Genomic DNA, 23500 nt, shown 5'->3' on the forward strand with positions numbered 1-23500 from the left:
GGCTGATTGTGTGCCCACATGACAACTTTTATCCGGCCTTGATCAGAGACTATAGGGGGTTTGAAAGGCCTCAAAGGTGGGCACTGTAATCCAGGAAGGAACTTTGGAAAGGCTGTGCCCTCATGTCATACAAATCTTTTTCCTTTTCCTGTCATTTTTCTATACGAGTTCAGCCTCACAGATCACCAAAATGGTCAAATGGAGTCAGGGAAACCTTTATCAAAGCGCTATCTTCAGGCTATGGAAATATGAGGAAGGTTTAGGATTTCAATTGAAAAGCTTGCAGATATTCAGAACAGTGACAGGCTGGGAAAAATACAGTGTTTTTGTCAGCGCATGCCCAGAAATGTCACAAGTCTTTGACGTTGAAGTAAATGACTGCACACTACAAACATCTTTTTTAGACATTTAAATTGTGCTGCAGAGAAGAAAGCAATTACTTCAGCCTTTCTCTGGGTATCGTGCCACAGACTGATTTTTTTTATTCACATCCCACCCTTTTACCCAGACTACACCCACCCAGTCAGTTAACCCGAACTCCCTGCAATTTGTAGCTGCTCATCCTCTATCATCTTGGTTAACAATCTAAGCGTGCTTCATGTGCCATCCGGATCATACTGTGCGACTTAGAGAACACTGCGAGCATGTCGATGCACACCCCTTCCTTGTTTGAGCCTGCATTTTTCTCTTACCGTCTGTCTGTATTTGCATTGTATATACACTGTGTACTGTACATATGGGGTTGTATAGAAATTGTAAACCCTTTACTCCCCACAGACCCCAGATGGGTGGTCGTAATAGTCAAAATTGCTCCTTTGGTCATGCTAATTGCTAACTTCTGTGCAGAAAATGTTCAGAGGTGCCTAAGCTTTTCATTCCACTTGACTCAATCAGAAACCTATAATCTACAGCATACATCATTCTCGCCTCAGTCAGTTGTATAGTATATGACATTTTTCAGATGACTTTTTCACCAAAGATCAGCAAGTAGAGACAGTGAGAGGCAAAAGAGGTGTTTCTGTGAGCTTGTGTGCAGTGATGGCTGCATCAACAGTTTGACAGTTTTTTAAAATTGTGCTTTTTTCCCTGCTTTTAAGCAGTTTGTTAGGTGGGTACAGTGATGATACACAGATCAGGCATAACATTATGACCACTGACGGGTGAAGTGAATAATGCTGATTATCTCTTCATCGTGCCACCTGTTAGTGAGTGGGATATATCAGGGAGCGAGCGAACATTTTGTCTTCAAAGTTGACGTGTAAATTTGCCAGATCTCAATCCAATCGAACATCTGTGGGATGCATGGTGGCCACACCTCACAACTTAAAAGACTTAAAGGATCTGTTGCTAACATCTTGGTCCCAGATACCACAGCACACCTTCAGGGGTCTGGTGGAGTCCATGCCTCAATGGGTCAGGGCTGTTTTAGCAGCAAAACGGGGACCAACACAATATTAGGCAGGTGGTCATAATGTCATGCCTGATTGGTGTATATCATTAAGGGCCAGTTTAAGGCCAGCCGGTATAACGTAAAGCCATAAAGCAAAGATGAGGACGTTTCTGATTAGCACAGAGAAAATCCAGCTATCACCATGTCTTACATGTTTTTCAAATCTATACAAAAACCAGAATGCAAAAGTATAGTTTTTCTAAGGGGTCACGCACCAGATAGGTACTTGCTGCCAGGGAGGAGCAACGTCTGACAAAGAAGTAACTCAGCACATAAACCGCAGGAAAATAGCAAATTATTGTTTTTACATTTCACTGTTTCAATAGGGCACAAGCGGGATATAATGCGTGAGCTTTGGAGCTTAACTTTGGAGAACAAGAGCCGTCTTCCAAGTTAGCTTCATATTAAGTGTAATAACATGAGAATTATATGGATCTTCTTATTTAACTCACCATCAGGAAACAAAGGACATTCCTCAAAATGCTGTTTCTTTAAAGCACATGTGAACTCTGTAACACTCTACCCAAAAGAAGAATAATGATTGTATTTTGTATTATATCTGTGTGTATTGTATTTATATGTGTGTGTGTGTTTATTTGTATGATCATATCTGTCCCCATCTGCATGGGGGGAATTCCATACCTCCATCATAAACCCTTCAGCACATATTGTGAAACACACACACACACACACACACACACACACACACACACACACACACACACACACACACACACACACCTGGTTCCTTAATTACCCTTTACGTGATTAATATGTCTTCACCTTCAGCACCCACACCCACAAACTTTAATTCTTTATTCATTTACTTCCATTTACTTCTGTGCCAGAAGAGCACACATCCCCATCAACTCCTGTGAGCTATTCTGCAATAATTGCTCCTCTTAGCCCTTCAGCCTCTCCCTATTGGCTTGTCAATGCCCTGGATTTTTGCAGAGAACACCATGTTATGCCAATATTAACGACATTGACGACAGAGAGCTTCTGCGTTTTTTTCCCCTCATGTATCTTTAACAATGATTGGAGGAAGCGAATGATTGCTCGGTCAAGAAAACAGAATCCAAATTCTTTTAAAAATTTATTTGGGGGGAGTTCAGAGAAAAAAAAAAGTCTTTTGGACCAGCAAGCTCTGTTGTGTCCCCAAAAATCACAGCCCTCAAAACCTAAAGTGAGTCCAGATGAGAGCTGAAGGCAGAAGAAGAAGAAGGAGAAGAAGGTCTGCGTGTGCGTGACTTTATGTGTGTTGGTGTAGAGGGGGTTTAAAAAGCAGAGGTCAGAGTCTCAGAATACATTCCCACAGGAATGAGGCTAACAGACAACCCGATGTGATTATCAGCTTTAGAACAAAGTGAGGGTGTGGCGGGGTCGGTTTGACTAAAGAGAGCAGATATGCAGATTTTTTCATGACTCCAATGCAAAATGATAAATGTGTTGATGTGCAAAAGTTGAATTTACAACTTTTTTAATATAACCTTTAAAAAACCACTCAGATAGCCAAAGTATAAAACTGAAAATTCACTTCGTTTGTCCAAGAAAGTCGAATTTTGGGGCTGCAATATAGATTTTGGTGACTTTGGACACACCCAAGCTGTATCCCTTTCATTTTTTTTAATCCTTTTGCTTTAAAATAAGCAAGTTGAATGCATGCATTAGCACAAGATAACCGAAAAGATAATGCAGACGTGTGTATGTTAAAGCAATAATAACACTGTCAAATGCTGGATTCAGATGAGCCAAACAAGTCAATCTTTAAAGTGAAAAATCCAATTTTTCACACCTCATCTATCTCCCACAAGGTCTGGTAGGTCACACCTTTGGTACACTCTTGTCGCCCTTGGCCAAAACAACCGTCAGCACCTTAGCTGATGGTTTGCTTGTTTGAGTCACACACGATTTCACATTCCAGTGAAATGCAGACAGGGCCCACGGGGGTGGAAGCCTATCTCCTGTTTCTGCAGCATAAAAACAGTTTGGCACACGTGCTCGCTCTCCCTCTGGCCTGCAGGATCGCACAGGACAGGTGAGACCTGACTCAACTGTGAGGCAATGGACAGAAGACTTCTTTTTTCTCCCCCCTCCCTTTTCATTTTGAGGCTGACAGTTCTCTTTTTCTCACAGCCGCGGTGACAGATTGGAATTTGGAAAACATGGGAAACTCCAGAAAAAGGGGGAAGACAAACTGCTTTGGTTTTTACAGCAGTAATTACAGTCAGTTAACACCCGCCTGATGACTGTTTGTGTTTTTATTTACAGACACATATTTACAGACTTGTTACACATGGGGGCATTCGCTTCAGTTGCTCATTCGCATCTTTTTTTCCCAACCTTTTAATTGTTTTGGACCAGCCGAGCGATTGTGAAAATGGACGAGCGCCTCCATTTGGGTGGCGGTTCTGGCCCGGTAACAGTAGCACAGTGTTCAACCCAAGTGTCCGTGTCAGTGAACTGCACTGATGGAAAGAAAGTTGTTTTTCACGCAGCGGGCGGAAATAGATGGTGACAGTGACACATAAAAGGCAGGGCTGAGGTTTGGAGCTGACGTCATGGCAATCAACATTTAGGAGGACTGGGCCTTTCAGTGAAAGGAAGCCACACAGAGCAGCCCACAAGCATTTCACTAACAGTCTGAGACCGGGTACCGCAAGCTGTACATGAGCGTGCAGACAGGGAACAATAGGGCTCCACAGGCGCGTGGTTATATGTAGTATAAAAGCGTGAAGTTATAAAAGTCTTCGTGCATGCCAGTGCACTGCTTCACCTTTGCAGCTCTGTCAGATTTGGAGCCACATGACTTACTGAATCCCCCAAACTGAGCTCGAAGGCATGAAACTCTATACTCTGTCTCTTTTTTAACATCTCTTTTTAAACTTTCTCTCTCTCACACTCACACAGGCAAAAACACATATAGGCACCCTTCACATCCCCGTCTCCCTGCTCCTCCGCCCTTCCTCACACACCCAATATCACTTAAGAGCCAACCACCAGATCCCATTTTTCACCGCAGAGCTGCGGATTAGAAAAGAAGGCATTTCCCAAACGGTCTGCGGCTTATGTGATGACATGATTGTCATTCAGTTTAATTCCCTCCGTTCTCTTTAGATTCCTGCTCCCCTGATTCTGGTGCTACAATAAAGCACAGAAAATAAATAAGAGTTAAAAAAAAAAAAAAACGAGCCTCCTGTACGGACATGCTTCCTCGAAAGGCATTTTAGATTAAATTGTCAAGATGAAAGACGTATAGAAAATTGTTATGTGCAGCTGGTTTCCAGTCGGAGAAGGCTTTTGTGCATTTTTGTTTATGCAAAACATATCCATAGGCTTATACGTGCATAACTGCTACGTAATTGAAGCTCCTGGTTTTGGGGTATTGCCCAGATTTAACTCCAGTGAAGTCAGAATGAACGCCAGCGAACTCTCCCTCAGCTATAAATTATTCCCATGTTGAACTCGAGGCATGATGTGAGCCTAGCGCTGTCTAATGCTTCCAAGGCCGTTCAAAGTCTTGCATAATCTCCGAACATCTCTCCTCTCAGATCTTTACTACATTGATCCATTCAGTGATGTCTCTATAAAGTTGTAGAACAAGTCTGGGACTCCGAAGACAAAAAAAAGAGAAAAGTTTGATACACCTGTGTGAAGGTGGCGGGACATGAGGGATGGTGGGTAGGAGGAGAAGAGGAAGCTGAGGGGGCAGAAAAATGTGTGCGGCTGGAGAGATCAGAGCGATTTTGTTCAGTCCTCCATCTCCTCCTTCACGCTGTCCATCAGTCACTCTCACTGAGGTTGCTTCCATTTGCAGATAAAAGTTAGGAAGGTGGGGGCTCGCAGCTGCTTTGTTGTGGGCCTTTGAATTCATCCTCACTGCCTGAGGGATCCACCACTGAGCATATTGCATGTAGGAAATAGTGTGCATGGCATCTGTTGTTGCTTCAAAGAGAGATTCAGGCGCAACGTTCACATTATGAGCATAAAACTTGCTTTTTGACAAGAAATCGAGACGAAAAGTGAAAATTCATCAGAATCAGAGGGGGACGCTCTTTTGTCCGTATATACTACTTTGCAGTTAACTACTACGAAATATCTGGCTGATATTCATTCCAGACACACACACACACACACACACACACACACACACACACGGTTCAGGCTCCATCTATAGGAAAATGCAGCCTTGCCTCTGCACTGCTTGATGAGTATCTCCCGGTTTCAAACATCTGCCATGATGGTTTTAAGGCGGGGACTCCAAACTCATTTAACATTGTGGGCCACGTACAGCCCACTTTGATCTTAAGTGACCAGTCAAACTTTTCTTTTTGATACTGTAAAGTTTAATCACACATTTAATCCCTGGAATATTTTTACATAAAAAAGCGCAATTTTAACAAAACACCTCAATTTTCTTCGTGATAAAGAAATGCTGCTTTGGGCCTAAAATGTAAAAATAAACATAGGAAATTACAGAAACATTTTACTTAGCTTATTGCACAGACTGTCCTGTAAAAGAGAAATTTTTGTCATTTGTTTTGGAAGGGGGCAGTTTACGGTGAACCCACAGTAAAAATCATACATTTCTATAGTACATAGTGAAAAAACTGGAACTTTGTTTCATTTAGCGGTTTATCTTTTACTTATTTACTTTGGTGTAGTATGAACGGACACGGTGGAGGTCTTTATCAATGCGAAAAGTGGACAAACTTATAAAAATAAAGTTAAAGATCTAAAATTTATGCCCTTCTTCACATTTCCAAAGCTGTCCACAGGGCAAGATTGGAGTCTTTGGCAGGCAACTCTGGCCCCGGGGCCTAATGTTTGACACCCCTGCTTTAAGAGTTCTGCTGGGTGTTGCAAATGGGCGACAGCTTCTTCCTCACACTGGAAATTACACAACGAGAGTGGAACATTCAGCTTTTTGCTGTGGAGGATTTGTAATTTGCTGTAATGGCTGACACATGTACACGCCATCGGCAGGCTTCCGGCTATGGAAATCTCTATCTGTGGTGCACACAGGGATGCGGCGCCAGCACACACCTGCAGGCACAGCGGTGGGAAATATAGTCTGGACTGCACACACGCATACACACGCATAAAAACGTGAGCACACAGAGATAGAGAGGAGCATGCAGGCAAACACACCCACGGATTGATATACTGTATTATCCGACCTCAATCCTATATACACAAATGCAGCTCACGACTTGTATATCACATTTGTTTCTTCAACACTGCTGCTGCCTGTTTGTTTCTTTAATCTCACTGTTTATATTTCTGCGTCCAAACCTGCCAGTATAACTCCAGCTAGGGCAATTAGCATGAGGGAAAAGCAAATAAAACGTCTGATGAAAGCAAAGCCCGGATCCTGACCTCACTCTGACTGAATGTGGCACTACAGCCAGCAGACGGTCATTTCCAAAAGCTGTGAATTCCTCGATGCCAAGCTGGCCTCTTTTGCAGTGGATTTACAATGGCTGTTTGTGTGTCAAAACATATCATTATTCTATATTTGCCTGGGTCATGTACGAATCCACAGAGACCTTTGTTTCAGCAGACGGCGGAAACTGCAATCACGGGCTCTGCAATTCTTAACTTTGAAAGCTTTTCCTTAAAGGAAAAGTTAGACACTGCGGGACGTAGAGCTATTAAGAGACTGTCAAGAGTTAGATGAAAAGGTTGATACCACTCTCCTATCAGGGTGCTAAGAATACTAATAGCAATCAGCTAACTTGGCGCAAAGACTGAAAATGGGGGGAAAAAGTCTGAAAAGTCACAAAATTCACCCAGCACGATCTACGAAGATCACGTTATGTGTCACTTCTGTAGTTTGCACAGAAACCGTAGAAGTAAAAAGTGTAAAAACACAATTTTTTTGCACTTTGGAGCGAAACATAGAGCGTCTGCTGTTTTTAGCCTCGCACTTCACACCCTACAACCGCTGACACTCTCTTGCCATTTTTGTTTTTCTATACACACCAGATACAATATGTTAATAAGCCAGCACCTTCTGTTACCTTTAAACACAACTGGCAAGATGTTTCACGCTTACAGAAATCAAAAGAGCGTATTTTCAAAAAAGCCTAATTCTGTTTTCTCTGAGGATGTTAAAGAACGAAGGTAAATGATAATAAAAAGCATAAAATTCTCAATTAGTCAGTGCAGTGCCAAGTGGATTTACTATCTCTGTCTGAAACACACTGTGCTCCAGGGCTGAGTGTGTCACAGACAGATTATCTACCCTTTACCCCCCCCTCTCTATCCTCTCATCCATTCAAACAGCCGGTGTGTTAATCAGGTTCAAAGTCTGAATTCATCTCGTTGCCTGAAGAAACTCTATACCTGCTCCAGCTCGGAGTCAGGGGAACGTCCCAGAGTCGATCCTTCCTGCTCACCCCCAAAGATGACACACTCAGTCTCAGATACTGTATTTATGGGAAGAGGGTGCAAGAGAGATATGGGTTGCAGGTATCCCCTCCTCACGTTAGGCCTATTATTTTTGGGGGGGATGTTTGTGCCAAGAGACCATGTGTTGAGCTTCAGAGTGCAAGAAGAGTACAAGAGGTTTTAGATAGACGTCCTCGGGGCTCGTGTTATTCACAAAGCTGACTGGGATGTCTATCATGAGTTCAAAGGGGCGAGGAAGATTTTCTTTGGTGGGGAGTCATCTTACATTTGTAAAACACTGACGAGGGCTCTTCAGAATAAAGTGCTCATCATTTTTTTCCCACATTGCCGAGCTAAAGAAGTTAAATCATGTGCCTTACACTTGACTTGACATAAAATGACTAAATTCTTTATTAACTTATTAAAAAAATCATTTTCCTAATGGTGATTTAATACGCTAGAGTTGTTTTCTTATGATGATACATACTGTAATGATTTATTAAGAATGTTATGCCTCATAAATTTTTAATTATACAGGATAAAAAACCCTTCATCCTATCTGTGCTGGAACGATCTATCTATAAGATGTCACAGCAGGAAAAGGGTGGGGACATGTAAAAGGAAAAAGGAGGGGTGTAGGGGGTGTAGAAGAAGCACAGAAACCTTGAATGAGAGCTTCCAGGACCCTAGAGCGCACAGACACAACAAGCTGGAAAGTCTCAGCTAACTGATTTTTAAAGGACAAACGACTCAAAATGATCAGAGGACATCTTTAGTAGATCTTTTCTGAATTATGAATGTAACTTCTGACAAGTCCACTGTGCCACTCCACTGCTGAGAGAAGCTCCCCGTGTGATGGATCAGCTTTGCGCAACAGGTTCTCCAAAGAACATTTAAGCTCGAACTCCGATCCATGTAGGGAACAAAAAGAAGCATGCTGTCACCGCTTTGGCCCTTTGGCATCGAGCAGGAGATCAACTCATGGGATGTAGTGGATGCAGATTCAGGGTCAACTTTGGGAAGGCGCTGTCCAAAGTCTCGGTCTTTTTCACCATGGTCCTAATCTTCACCTACTTCTTCTACTGCCTCACCGGATTTTGTGATTCGGCTCCAAGAGCTGCATACAGACAACAAACTTCAGACTTGGACTATGACATTTTGGACGATCTGCGGCCACCCCGGCGTCTCTTCCCCGATGCGCCGTTTCAGCGCAACCGTACAGGCTCCGCGGACGCTCCGGCTGAGCCGTCACAGAATACGTTGGACAGCGAAAAGGAGACTGCCAAGAGCAACGGCATCCCCGTGTCCAACACTTTCGGGACCAAAAGGTTTCCGCAGGCGATTATAATCGGCGTGAAGAAAGGAGGGACTCGCGCCCTGCTGGAGTTTCTCCGCATCCACCCGGACGTAAGAGCGTTCGGCGCGGAGCCGCACTTCTTCGACAGGTTTTACGACAAAGGGCTGGAGTGGTACAGGTAAGGATGAACGCACGAATCCATTCATGCAGAATGTGGCTGGCTTTAAGCTCAGGTTTGACTGCAAATCATAAAACGTAAAACGTAAACCGTGGCCCATCATAGGCAGTCCAAAACTTTAAAACGACACAGGGTGACTGCTGTAAACACTGATGTGCTCTTTGTAAGTGAATCTGACAGGTTTATTTGGAAAAAGCTTGAACATGATTGCATATTTGGATGTCATGCCAGCCAATGCAGGATTGTATATGCTGTAGGGGTAAAGGGTCAGCTGAGCAGCACTGATGTTTTTGCTGACATCTTATCACCTGTGCAGATGTGCTGATTTCCTGCGTCAATAGAAGAGACAGCAATACATTGGCTGGTTGATAGATTTAAATCAGCTTTAGACAATGCTCCCCCTCTTGTGCTGCTCTAGATCAAAAGGGCTATTGAGGTCCCAGAGGAGCGTTTCATCATCTTGACAGTCATCTAAACACCATTTATTCACTTCAGCATGACATCCTGTATAGTGTTCCACTTTTTGCACTGCAACAGAGCCACAAAGAATCCATGCAAACATCACAGTGATTACTCTAACACGTAAAATCTACAGCAAATCCCCCATCATTATACCTTATAAAGCACCTTGTTGTAAATTGGAGCTATATAAATAAAATGAAATTGAATTGAATTATAGAATTTAAAAAAAAAAGTAAAAACACAAAAAATCTGATTGACATGGAGAGCGAATGCTGAGTGATGATCTCAGTTAATCTGATTGTACAGTTCCTTTACAAAAGGCACATAAAATGTTCGTCAGCTACTGTCATACTGACAGCACATGATTTGGGGTGACCAGGCTGACCAGAGCCATCATCTGGGTGTAGTTAAGGCCCTAAAGTAGGATTTAGTTGTGCGTGGAGCTGGTCCTGATCATCTCCATATGTTCTACAAGCTTCTGGACATGATCCCAGCTGGGCAGCGTGTGAGAACACAACGCCATTTGGGGACCTTTAAGCAAGAAAGGTGTCATAACTACACAGAGGTTTGACAGGGTAAGGATCATGAATAACAGGCGCTTTGATAGCAAGATGGTGTAATTTAATCTTCCTTTGCCTTATTTTCTAAACCCCCCTTTGCTGCCTTTTAATAGGGAACATAAGGACACGTGGAAACGGTTTCACCACTGATAATTTTAGCATGCCGTTAAATTTCCTCTCTCTCACTTTTTCTCTGTGCACACACAAACACTCATATATACAGTATGTATGTTAGCAGTCTTAAGCACTATGTTACCTATCCTCTGTCTCTTAATGCCACATTTACAACTCATCCTTCTCCCCAGATTCTTCCCCATCACTTTCTCCTTCTCTCCTTGCTTCTCTTCTCCTCACTCTCCCTTCAGAATAGCAGAAGAAGCCCTTATGTGAAAATACCTGTGGCCAAACTGGTGTTTCCGGGGCATTTTTTTATGTGTGTTTTAATTAGGCTGACTGGTGCTGTAAAGCTGTTAGGCTTTAATGGTGTAACACAGCACTGCCACTAACACGGCCTGTAAAAGTTAGATCAGTCGTGCAGTAATATCGCCTAAACCCAACGACAAATCTAAGTCACCACATGCAACATGAACATTTTTCAAACTGTAGCCAAGTTAAGAGGTGTAATTAAAGTAAAGTGATCACCTGTAAGTCTTTAAGAGATTAAATGGGAGTTCAGCATGGATATAACTGATAATACCTGCATTTGCTCACATTCGCAGTATCACAAGAATATGAATGTGAATTATGGTTTTGTTTTTTGCTGTGATTTTTTTTTTTTTAAGAAGTGAACTTCACTGAAAGTTGAGGCGGAGAAAAGTTGGAAGGATTAATGCAACAATGGAGAGCGACAGCAGCAACATGATACCGGATGAAATCACTGAAAGATGATTCCGCTGTTGTCACCGAATCGCAAAAATTGAGCAAATCTGTTTGCTGTCATCTGCAGTGACCCACAAAGAAGCCGCTGGAAGTTGTAGACAGCAGCATTTTGTGTATGTGTGTGTGTGTGTGTGTGTGTGTCAGTGACAGAAAGAACTTATCCATGTGGAACAAGCAAGTCCTCCTCATCTGACTGTCAGTCACAGGGTCAACTCTCTGTCACATCTGGAAGCAGACCCCCCACACCCCCCGAACACACACACACACACACACGCACGCACACACGCACACACTCAATGCAGTGTAAAGCTGTAGTTTAAGACAGGCTCTGAAAACGCCCCTGCTTTGACATTTAATCTTTCTGAAGTTCTCTGTCTCATCTGATCTCATAAGACAGAGAACCGATTGTTGTAGATATTCCTCCTGATCATTCATTTAATCATTTCATTTATTACCACAGCACTTATTTCTCCATATCATAAGTGATAAAGTGATGATAAAAGTCTTGAATCCTGAATCTTTCCCTTCAGACAAATATGACCTTTGCGTGCTTATATATCTGCCATAATCACCATGAAAAAAAAATGGTGCGTTGGAACTGCTGTTGATTATTTTTACAGACGAGTCACGATTTTATAAGTAACAAACAGCCGCTTGCCAAGATACATGGTCACACACTGGCATATCTGAAAGCAATTTGTGCACCGTCATCGTCTGCTCTCTTTCTTGGATGGAGAAATAAGCACAAACCGAAGGCGACTGTAGCAGATGGATGAGGGTTGTAATCTGTCATATTTGAGTCGTTGCTGTCAGATGTTGGATGAAACCAGGGGCGATCTGCATGCTGGAGACACTTCATAGATTCAGCAGACAGAAGTACCCTCCCGTGCGTGTTGTTCCAACAGCACTGTCTTCTCGAAGACGAGCTCAGACCTCATGCATGTGTGTTTTCCATTGCTTTTATCTGAGCGATCAAGTCAGTCTCCGCTCTCTTTCCCTCTCCGCCCTGTCTGTCTCTTCATGCCGTTCTCTCGTTTGCATGTGTGCATATGAGCCCATTACGGGAATGGAAAAGCCACAAATAGTGCATTGAAAATAAGGCAAAGATTTAACGGTTTTCTGTGTTGTTTTACGGCTTTAAAGAGACTTCACAGAGTGATGGGTTTCATATGGGACTTAAGAGCCACCGCAGAAAGCTGAAAAACCTCAGCTTTCCATGGCACAATAGTTGTAATTGTCACGGCTTTGTCACAGTGACGAGGCCTGGAATGAGTAATGATTAAATTCTGTCTGATGACGTTAAAGTGAGCGCATTTATTTCTCATCTTGTAGAAGAACAAACTCTTTTTAAAAAGATTACTTCTTCATTTCTGTTTGAGGAAAAACTCAAGTTCTCAAGGCTCATCAATATTTTACAAGGTTATCAATGAGCTGACCTGCAGTCTTGACACCACAGGCCATGCCTGATTGGAGTGCAATTAAAACATGGTATAAATCAGTTAAGGGTAACAGCACAAGGGCAAGCAAAAATGCCAGCTCTGCTAAAAATTATATCAGAAATGGATTTATGCAAACAAGACTGGAAATAGATGACAACAGATCAAAATAAGAGGAGGACATGCCGATCTTTATGGGGTCAGACTGATATACTGCACATTTGATTTTATTGTTTTAAAACATATAATCAGCATTTACACCAGCACCAAAATTTAATTTTTGTCCCTTGATTTTTCTAGCATAACCATTAAAATATAGATAACTGCACATTTTAAAGGTCTCTCTCTATTTTTTTTAGATTACTGTTATATTTCAGCTTTAGTTACTCTGGAAATCATGACGATGAGAGTCCTAGCCAAAAAAGACAGCGGTGCAATCAACTGAGTTGCATAAACTAGACCACATGCACAAATATAAACAGAATAATACACAAATTAACTATACAAAAATACAGCTGGTGAAAATAAAATACGAGGACAACCAAAATTTATAAACGTCAGCAGCAATGAAGCCTAAAACATCAATATTGTCTCACGCCAGAAACAAGGGTAATAATATTCGGGCAAAACATTTGCAGGATGAAGGAACTGCATCCAAGTCATTTAAAATCGCCTTAGATTCATTTTAGTGTGATCACGTCCTTAAATTTTAGCTGATTGTATATAAAAGATGGACGCAACCACGGTGCGGTCACCCACTGGTTAGTGAAATGCTGGTTTGAAGCCTTAAGCTGGGCGCTCTGACTGCCACCATCAGACATCACTTGTGCATGGTGAGGATTTGCCGGCTGGTAGGGTAGCAACATGACCGTCCCAAGGCTGGCAGCTCCAAAGCATACCCTGCTTTATCCTCCTTTTGGACTCTCATGGAGACTTTAAATTACAAAGTGAATGTCATGTTCTATTAGGTAAGACTTAAAATTTGCATCTGAGCCCATAAACTCATCAGGAAAGTGTTTAGTGAGGTCATAGATCAAAGGAGCCAAAGGCCTGTTTTCCCATAGGCTTATGCTGAGGTTTTGGAGAGACATGGCTGCTAACCATGTGACATCAACATGTGTTGCTGTAGGGTCAAGTGAATAAGGCCCCGTTCACACCGGCCTTTTAAGAGGGGGAAAATGTGTATTCTCCAACCAGGTGCTGGAGGCTGATGGCAGGCAAGATGGAATCTAGTGCTAAAGTCTTCATAGGCCTAGAGCTCTGGTTGGTGACCCATAGCAACCACCAGCAACCCCAACCAGTTGGCACAGACCTCCTTGCAATTTCTTTGGTTGCCAGCAGAACACCACAGCTGCTGGTAATTTGCATGGAAAATGCCAACTGGTCTGCAAACACTCATCAACAATTCTCAGAGCTGTAGTGAAGCTGTGAAAACAGCAACACAAACTAGAAGTTGCACCTTTTGAAATGTGTTGGCTGCAGCACCGAGGCACAATCCTTTCTTCGAATGTGAACATTCTCTGTTTACGGTTTGCATCGCAGTTCTTTCAGTTTTTATTACCGCTAACTGAGTGATCAACGAGTGTTTGCAGACATGTTAGCATCTTCTATGCACAATAATGTAACTGCTGTCACTGAAGGTTTGCAAACCTACTGTTACGTATGCGGTTTGCCCGTGTTTATTATCCATTCAGCCGAAAGAAAAATAAGATATTTTTAGGCACTTTAATCAGCTGTGACAGATTTGTGTGCACATCATTTAACAATTTATATCTTTAATAGTATTTGAAGTAGAAATGAGACAATATATATCCACACTTAAGTCCATAAGTATCTGGACAATGACACACTATAATTTTGTGGTTTAACAAAATCAACCATTTCTATGCGTAGTCCCCCTTTTGCATATGCTCGCCCTGAGTCCAAATACGAAAGTTATGTCGCTGTCTAAATACTTAAGGAACTAATGGTACACTTTGGATTGTTCAGTGTTTTAACCGAAAGTGATCCTGTGCTTTGTGCATGCTTTATCTCAGTATTATCCGCGAGGACAGATTCAGGCACTTACCCTGTCAGTTTGGATTTTTGACAGCTGAAATGGTGAAAGTGGAGCCTAATGCACATCCACGGGGGAACGTTTTCCACAGTGAGGGTGATTTTCTCAACACCTCATTCTGTGTACAGCCCTCAGGCCATTAGCCTTAGACGCTGAACATGGCTGATTGGTGTAACAGGCCAGGAAGTGGTCTCTGTAGTGTTGGGTTGTAGTGTGTTTTAATGGTGCCAGGTTTTGGCTGGACTTAAGTCTAGGTGGTATTATAAGGTTTGAAAATAGCCACATTCACACTTCATATGGTGGGAATTATAATAATTTGGGGTGCTTTGTAATCCATTATGGGGCGCCTGTAAAATCTTGGGGAGGTTTCTGTCTTGTCTTTTTTTTTTTTTTTCTCAGCTCTGTGCTGCAGTTAGCTGGTGAGAAAAGTACTTTTTGAAGAAATAAGAGTTTGGGCCAAAATGAAATGTTTCAAATGCTTGGTAGTCATGTTCAGTCAGGCAACCATTTCCAGAAAAGAATAGCGTGAGCCTGAAAATACACGAGAGTATCCAATGGAAACACAATCATATGGCTCCTGGGAAATTTGAAAAGACTATTTTTTTACCACATAGCTTCGACGTTTAAAGGGTTTGAATGAATCCAGATCTATAAAAGAAAAGTATGTGTCTGATTCTCATAAGAGATGAACAACAACAGAGACACACTCAGGATTTTCTCTTTTAGCTCTCGGGTTCATCAAACTTCATCAAAATCTGTCTTGATTATTAAAAATTCCTGTTTACATATTTATGACAATGCTAACATGCTGATAATTGGTTTAATAATTACAGAGTTTTCACCACCTTAGCACAGGGTGTTAGCATGCTAACATTTGCTAATTTGTGCTCAACCTAGAGCAGAGCAGGCTTATAAGATCACAGCAACTCTCTGCATGTCCTCCTTCACTGCATTTATGAATCTTCCCTGCGGTCTTCCTCCTGTCTGGCAGCTCCATATTAAGCATCCTTTGTCCAGTATATCCACTATACCACCTCTGCCCGTGTCCGATCAATCTTAGCCTTACCTCTAATCAACTTTGTCTCCAAAGTCCACAACCTGGGCTGTCCTTCTGATATACTCATTTCTAATACTGTAATAACGCCCAAAGAATATCAGAGCATCTTCAGCTCTGCCAACTTGAGCTCAGCCCTTCTATCTTTTTGGCAGCCCCATTATGTCCAAATAAAACATCATATCAGGTCTCACTACTGTGAACCTTCTGTAACAAATCACTCCTGACGCTCATCACCACCCACTCCACCCTCCTGCCTGCACTCTGTTCTTCAGCTCTCATGTGCAATGACCTTTACTTTGGATAGTTGACCTCAAGTGTTTAAACTCATTCACCTTAATTGTTGATTAAAATATATGTGGAAATACTGCAATTTGTACTTGGTGATTGTGCTTGGAAATTGTCAGGGAGTCCACTAAGATATTGGAATGAAACTTGATGGACAAACATATACAGAATAACTGAATCTTAGATCCATCCATTTTTCTCAGCTATCATAGGGAAAGAAGCAGGGCACAGCAAACAGACAAACAAAGCTGGATACTCCCATGCAGGCTCGTTGAGAACATGCAAACTCTACACAGAAAGACCTTCGCTTGCTGGTAGATTCAAACCCAGGACCTTCTTGCTGTGAGGCAACAGTACTAATCTCTGCATCACCCACAATTCATACCTGTAAAATAAAACATATAATCTTTGTTATAATTAGTATTACTAGATTTTGTATCCTATTTGGCATGGAAAACTTTTAACATTACCTTCCCCCAGTGAGCATTCTGCCCTTGTGGGCGCCAACTTCCCAGCAAAGCATCACGGACTTCACATCCTGTCAGGACTCCTAATTATAACTGGACATTCAGTCTTTAATTGGGCATCGACCTGCATAAAGTAATTCCTTTATAGATGGACTCCCCCCTTCCCATGTATGTGTGTGATTTTAACTCCTTTCCACCCACACACTCACACTCTGGTCTCTGTGGAAGTGTAGCACTTCAGCTAACCTCATGCAGAGAAAACCATTTACTAACTCCATTACTTTGTAGAGGAAAACATCATCTAGTGCAATTAAAACTAGTGGGTGGCAACAGTTTTTTCTCGCAGCTGGGTTCCAATTGTGATCAAACCATCCAGTGGTCCTGTGACTGACACTTGCAGAGGTGTTTAGTGTGTTTGTGTCCTGGTTGAAAGTCACTTTGGTGGTAACACACGCACATACGCAATAATATTTGTAAAGTTTCTGCTCCACACTTTCTCATTCAATCTTTTACTTCCTACACATCAGTTTCTGTTCCTTTCCAACTTTGATGTGTGACACTTTGAGGTCTCGAACATGGCGATAGCAGGGGAAAAACTGCACTTTGTATCCTAGAGACAATAATGCCTCCTGTTGTATGTGTTCACTTCCTTGTAGCTAGATGAGATTTGCACCACTCTCTTGTTTGTACTGGTTTAGCCCACCTTAGCTTGGTCAGAGGGGAATAGCAACATATGTTTCATCCAGACATGATGCTGTAAATCAAGGTTCCCACACTTATCCTGTCAGACTGACAGACTTTCCGTTGCCTCCAGGCTGCTTCTGTCACCCTTCGAGCATAGCGACACAGTTGGGAAATGTTTCCCTCAGTTTGACATTTATGCTCTCTCTCATTTTTATAGCCTTGAGTTTTCACCACCTGTTTAATTGGATCTCAGCTGAAAAAGCCTTTTGGTGTAGATGCCTGCCAAAGCAGAAACCTCCTCCAGGAAGACCGTGTGTAGCGTATCTGGCCCGGTAAATCGCTGTGATAACTGATGGAATTTCAGATCGACAAACCGACGTGATAATTGGATTTTCCGGCTCCACTTCTGTGCAGAATACCTTTTGTTTCTGTGCCGCAGGAGTATGTGGCTCCCGCTTCAGCGGGAGAGCCCGTAATCTTGGGGGGCAGGAAGTCTCTTGGCCACATCCTTGTTGCCAGGGTTGTTATTTAATCTTATGATCCAGGCTCCCTCAAACATATCAGTAGAGTAATCAGCTCTGGAGCACTTCAGGGAGGAAAAGCACTACATCCTTTTAACAGCAGGGAGTTCCAGACTAGAGTGACGAGTCAGCAAGGCTTTCCGATACAACGCTAAATAGAAAACATGTTTGTGCCCTGAGTTCTTCTCTTTGCATATTTAAATGTTAACAATAGTAGGCTAAAAGGCATTTCCCTTAAGCTAAATCAAAGAGGTGTATGTAAAGCATATGTTATTGCAGATTAATCGTCCCTGATCTGTTTACAGTATACTGACACCACATACAGACAGATTTATGATAGAAAATGGCCTCTATCGATTCTCCGATAATGAGACTGATTGTGATGAGGGAGACAGGGACCTGAGCAGAGTGGGGGTAAAGTCACAATTCATTAACTATTCATGAATATGGAAAGGCAACTAATGGTCAACTACAGAAGTGTCACTTATGTGAAGAAGTGAAGGACAAATCCAAGACTATGAATGAGAAAGCAGAAGACGGACACTATGGGTGCAAGGATGCTCATTTTCTCATCGGTATTCACTGACACCTCCGTGCTCAAATATGCACATGTGCAAAAAAGCATTCATACACACACCGACACACACTGAGCACAATCTGTCATATAGAGACAGACGTATTGATCAGACACAGATAAACAGGGGACGGGCGGGCAGTGATAGGCCATTTGCAGCTCTTGAAATTGGATAGTAATCAATTAATGGTCTTTTATTATGGGGATCATTTAATGGGGATGGATTGAAACGGATTAACTTTAAGTGAAGAGGAAAGACTCAAATCTCTAAAAGTTTTCTTCTCACTCACAGTCATGTGCACTTTTAACCTTTGTTTCCTTTTAAAACTTCTACAGAGAACATTTTACATAAATAACAGACCAAACTAAACACTGAACCACTGAATGCAGCTTCACTCAGGAGTTATGAGCTGCTCAATGAGCAGGAACACCTTGTTAGAACCACATTGGACTTTCTTTTCACTTTAGAGCTGACTTAATTCTTTGTGGCATAGATTCACCAAGTTTCTGGAAAACTTCCTCAGAGATTTAGGTCCATGTAGACATGGCAGTATCAAACAGTTGCCCAAGATTTGTCGGCTGTACATCCATGATGGGAATCTCTCGTTCCACCACATTCCAAAAATGTTCTATTAGGTTGAGAGCTGGTGACCTGAGAGGCTGTTTGAGTACAGTTGTCATGTCCAAGAAACTAGTTTGACAAGATTAGACTTTTGTGACATTTTACATTATCCTGCTAGAAGGAACCATCAGAAGGGTACAGTGTGGTCATAAAGGGATGGACTTGTCTGTGACATTTTTAATTAATTAGTAATTAGGGTCCCAACAATCTGCCACCAGCAACCCTAATGGCAGGATGGATCCATGCTTTAATGTTGCTTATGTCAAATTCTGCCCCTACTATCTGAGTGTTGCAGCACACATTCGGCATCAGACATCTTTTATTGTCCAGTTTTGGCGAGCCTGTGCAAACTGCAGCATTGGGTTCCTGTTCTGAATTGACAGGAAAGGAATCGGTGTGGTCTTCTGCTGCTTTAGCCCATCTCCTTCAAGATTCAACATGTTGTCTGTACAGAAATGCTCTTTTGCATACCTTGGTTGTAGTGAGTGGTTATTTGAGTTGCTGTTCCCTCCTGATCAGCTCAAAGCAGTCTGGCCACATCAACAAGGCATTTTCAGCCAGAGAACTGCCACTCACTTTTTTTTTTCAACCCTAGAGATGATTGTGTGGGAGAATCCCAGTAGATGAGCAGTTTCTGAAATGCCAGCCAGTCTGGCACCAACAACCATATTTTATTCAAAGTCATTTAAATCAACTTTTTTCTCTGTTCTGATGCTCAGTTTGAAATTCAGCAAGTCTTGACCATGTGTACATGCTTAAACGCACTGAGTCGCAGCCACGCGATTGGCTAATTATATGTTTGCGTTAATGAGCAGTTGAGGTTAATGACGCTTAATGAAGCGTGTGTGAGCACTGTTTTTACGAAGAAGGTTAATGCAATTGCACAAAACCTGTCTAGGTGGTTAAAAGTTCTTATAATGAAATTTTACTATGTGTTTGGTTGACTTTGTTGAAGTGTTAAGATCTTCTTTTCAGTGAAATATCAAAAGCCTATTTCTTGTTCTTCATTTGATGTACATTTTCTCATATTTCCCTGGTATATTGTATTAGATATGTTTTTAAAGAGCAAAAGTAAAGTCAGTGAACCTGCATGGACTACAGTCATCTGCTGCTATGTTTCCCTGAAAGGGAAGTCATGAAACTTTGCTGAACCTTAATTCCCTCAGATCAAAGAGGAAACACTTTAAATAATGTGGGCATGCAACTGTCATTACTCAAGTAAACCCATTTGAAAGTGTTTATTTTCCTAATTGATTAAAAGCATTTTTACTACATTGCACTAATACAGGGTTACTTTACAAATACTCATTAAAATAACCAGGAAAATGAAAAACAAATCCCCCCTCGGACGTCATCTACACTTCTGAATGGCCTTTTGTCATTGACATTTGGAGTTAATGCAAACTTGCAATCTGAAACAAATAAAGCACATATGCTCCATTACTTGTTTATTTTATGGGAAACCACATGAACGCTCTCTGTTTCCAGTAACACAGTAAAGGATGTGTTGGGTAAATGAACTGCAGGCGATTCATTTGCTGCTTTAAACATTGCTCATCATCCATTTGTCGTGCAAACAATTTGTTTCTGAAATCCAAATCCACCACAATGCTGGCTCAGGCAGTCTGTCAATGTTAAATGTAAACACATGAATAAATGCTGGACCTGTTGAACGCCATGTCTGTTGGCCAGATATTGCTGAAATAAGAGGAGTTTGCATCAGTCAAGGGTGTTTCATGCAGCCGTGACTCGATGGTTTTAAATCAAATCAGTAGAAAAAAAAAAACTTGCTCAATCATCTCAGGAGAGCAGGTGCCATGAAAGATAAATCAGCAGATTAGGTGTCACTGCGCTGGTTAAAGCTTAATCTACATTTTGCATCATAATGCAAAATCTATCACACCAACACAGTAACACCTAATTTAGCACAATTCTTTCCACTGGTATATTCCACCCAGCATCTCTCCTCATTACTGCCATGTGTTTAACACACTAGCTGAGCTCAGCAGCTCGCCATCCCGGTCGCACTTCCTGCAGACTTTGGCCTCCTTGAGTCCTTGTTGGAACCTACTGGGGAGGTGATGGTGAGGGGGTGGGCATTTTGCTCTTGCAGGAAGAAGAGGGGGTGGAAATCTGTAGGAAATTGCTGTTAAGTGGTTCTCGAGGCTTTGTGGTTTTGACTCACTGGGCCCGTGGTGAGTGGATGGTCCTGTTCTGCAGACCTCGCAGTGAGACTCGGAGGGGCTGTCTGGGGCCCTCTAACATTAACAGAGTAGTGTCTGAAGCTTTGATCACACAGATTTTGAGATGCAACAATATGTGATGCTCTTACATTATCTCTTAATGGTCTTTTTGCTGAATGTAGCATGGGATTAAAACAGCAAGTGGTGCTGGTTTTGAGTTAGAAACATTGAAACTTTATTGTGGTAGCTCAGAAACCAGTGCTGTAATTTTGACAAAATGTGAAAATATTGTGCAGCCGGATCAAGAGTGTTTTGTTGAGTGAAATACATGTAACATAGCAGGTTCACACAACTTGGCTCAACATATAACGTAAGCAGAATATGGACATAATGTCTTCAAGTGGCCAAAAAAAAAACACTTCAAGAAATCAAAACAAGTGAAATTAAGCTCCAGACCTGCTGGATGTACTGAAGTGAAATAGACTGTGCCATTATTTATCTGACAGTTTCTTCTTTTTTAATTTAGGAACCTGATGCCTCGGACACTCGACGGGCAGATCACTATGGAGAAGACACCCAGCTACTTTGTCACCAAAGAAGCTCCAAGTCGCATCTGCACTATGAATTGTCAAACCAAGCTTATTGTCGTCGTCAGGGACCCGGTGACGAGGGCTGTGTCTGACTACACCCAGACGCTGTCCAAGAACCCAGGCCTTCCATCCTTCCAGAGCCTCGCTTTGAAAAACTCCTCCACAGGTTTGATTGATACCACGTGGAGTGCTGTGCGCATCGGCCTCTATGCCAAGCACCTGGAGAACTGGCTCCAGTACTTCCCTTTGTCTCATTTTCTGTTTGTTAGCGGCGAACGACTGGTGTCTGATCCAGCTGGGGAGATGGGCCGAGTTCAGGACTTCCTGGGTTTGAAAAGGGTTGTTTCGGACAAGCACTTCTACTTCAACCAGACAAAAGGTTTTCCCTGCTTGAAGAAGCCAGAGGGGAGCAGCAGACCCCGCTGCCTCGGAAAGTCTAAAGGCAGACCTCATCCCCAGATCCCCTCTGAGGTACTGCAGAGACTCAGAGACTTCTACAGGCCCTTCAACCACCGTTTTTACCAGATGAGCGGACAGGACTTTGGCTGGGACTAAGCAAGAGTCTTCTTTGTGGAGAGATGCTCATTAACTGTTTCCACAGGGCTAATGTTCTCAGGTACGAGGAGAGACAAAGTCCATTCTGCCTCAGTGGAGTCAACACGACATGCAGCACTCATGAACTGTCACTGTTTTGTTGTATTTTGAGGCTCAGACGGACATAGTGCTGCTAATATGAAAACGACACATTTAGTTAATGGCTTAAATATGTAACCGTTAAACCGTTTTTGACATTCTTTATGTACAGATTAGAAGAAAAGGTGATATTTATAGTTTCTGTTGAATACAACAGGTATTTTTTTATTATTATTAAAGAAGTGTATTTATTACGTGACAAAGCAGGACATAAAACCGACATCTGACAGGACATTGGGAATAATGTCATACTCTTTGCCTGCATTTACATATTTTCCAGTCTTTTGAATGCTACATACAGTTTGATGTTGCAGGACATTCCTCAGTGCATTGCAGTTGATATACCAATGATACCTCATTTGTAAATATTAAGTCGAAACCATACGTAGACACATTCCATTTGTAAGTATTTTCCAATAAAAGCTGCATCATATTTTATATTGTAATTCTTGGACGGGATCAATTGTATCAGCTGTTACTCACAATAAATTGCTACTTTTGATCTGTGAATATTCTGAACCACTGTAACTGTAAAAAAAAAAGTGTTCAAATTACAGTGTATAAAAAATGTGCCTCTGATTCTCTGTGTTGTGAAGTAAACTTTTGTCTGATGTGACAAACTAATGTGTTTTCATTTCATGTGTTAGCATTAAGGTCAGTTTTCGTATGGTTACATCAGGGTGCAAAATTGTCACCAGAGGTTGAAGACTGTACTGTACAGCCCATTCTCTTTGTAATACAGTTTACACAGCTGGATCTTTTCATATCAAGAAAACAAAGCGGAGTCCTGTGAAAACAAAGGAATGTGTAAGTACCATCCATGAAAGTCCTTAGGCTGCATATGTAAGAAACAATGTGTAATAATCTTACATTTTACACAGTATGTGTAAGATGTCAGAGTGAGGTGGATGTTTTACTCAAGAGGTCCCCAAAATGAGGAAAAATGATAATTATGGGATGTTTTTTGTACATCGATGACAAAGTGTTTTAAAAATATGGTTTCTTAGAGAAAAAGTGTCTCTGTGGCTTAGTTTGCACCATCTGGGGGTAAGCTGACCATTTAAATGAATGACTTAAACAAGACTAAACCAATCAAATGAAGTTTAAATTTCA

General features: G+C 41.9%; 1 protein-coding gene across 1 annotated transcript; it reads left to right on the forward strand.

The window, feature by feature from the left end:
* Positions 1-8540: 8540 nt before the first annotated feature.
* Positions 8541-22998, forward strand: LOC100694282 (heparan sulfate glucosamine 3-O-sulfotransferase 6). The gene is made up of 2 exons (XM_003456348.5): positions 8541-9318; positions 21631-22998. The coding sequence occupies exons 1-2, from the start codon at positions 8825-8827 to the stop codon at positions 22247-22249; spliced, it is 1113 nt and encodes a 370-aa protein (XP_003456396.1). The 5' UTR covers positions 8541-8824; the 3' UTR covers positions 22250-22998.
* Positions 22999-23500: the final 502 nt, after the last annotated feature.

This window comes from Oreochromis niloticus, linkage group LG4, assembly GCF_001858045.2.
Source record: "Oreochromis niloticus isolate F11D_XX linkage group LG4, O_niloticus_UMD_NMBU, whole genome shotgun sequence".
Lineage (NCBI taxonomy): Eukaryota > Metazoa > Chordata > Actinopteri > Cichliformes > Cichlidae > Oreochromis > Oreochromis niloticus.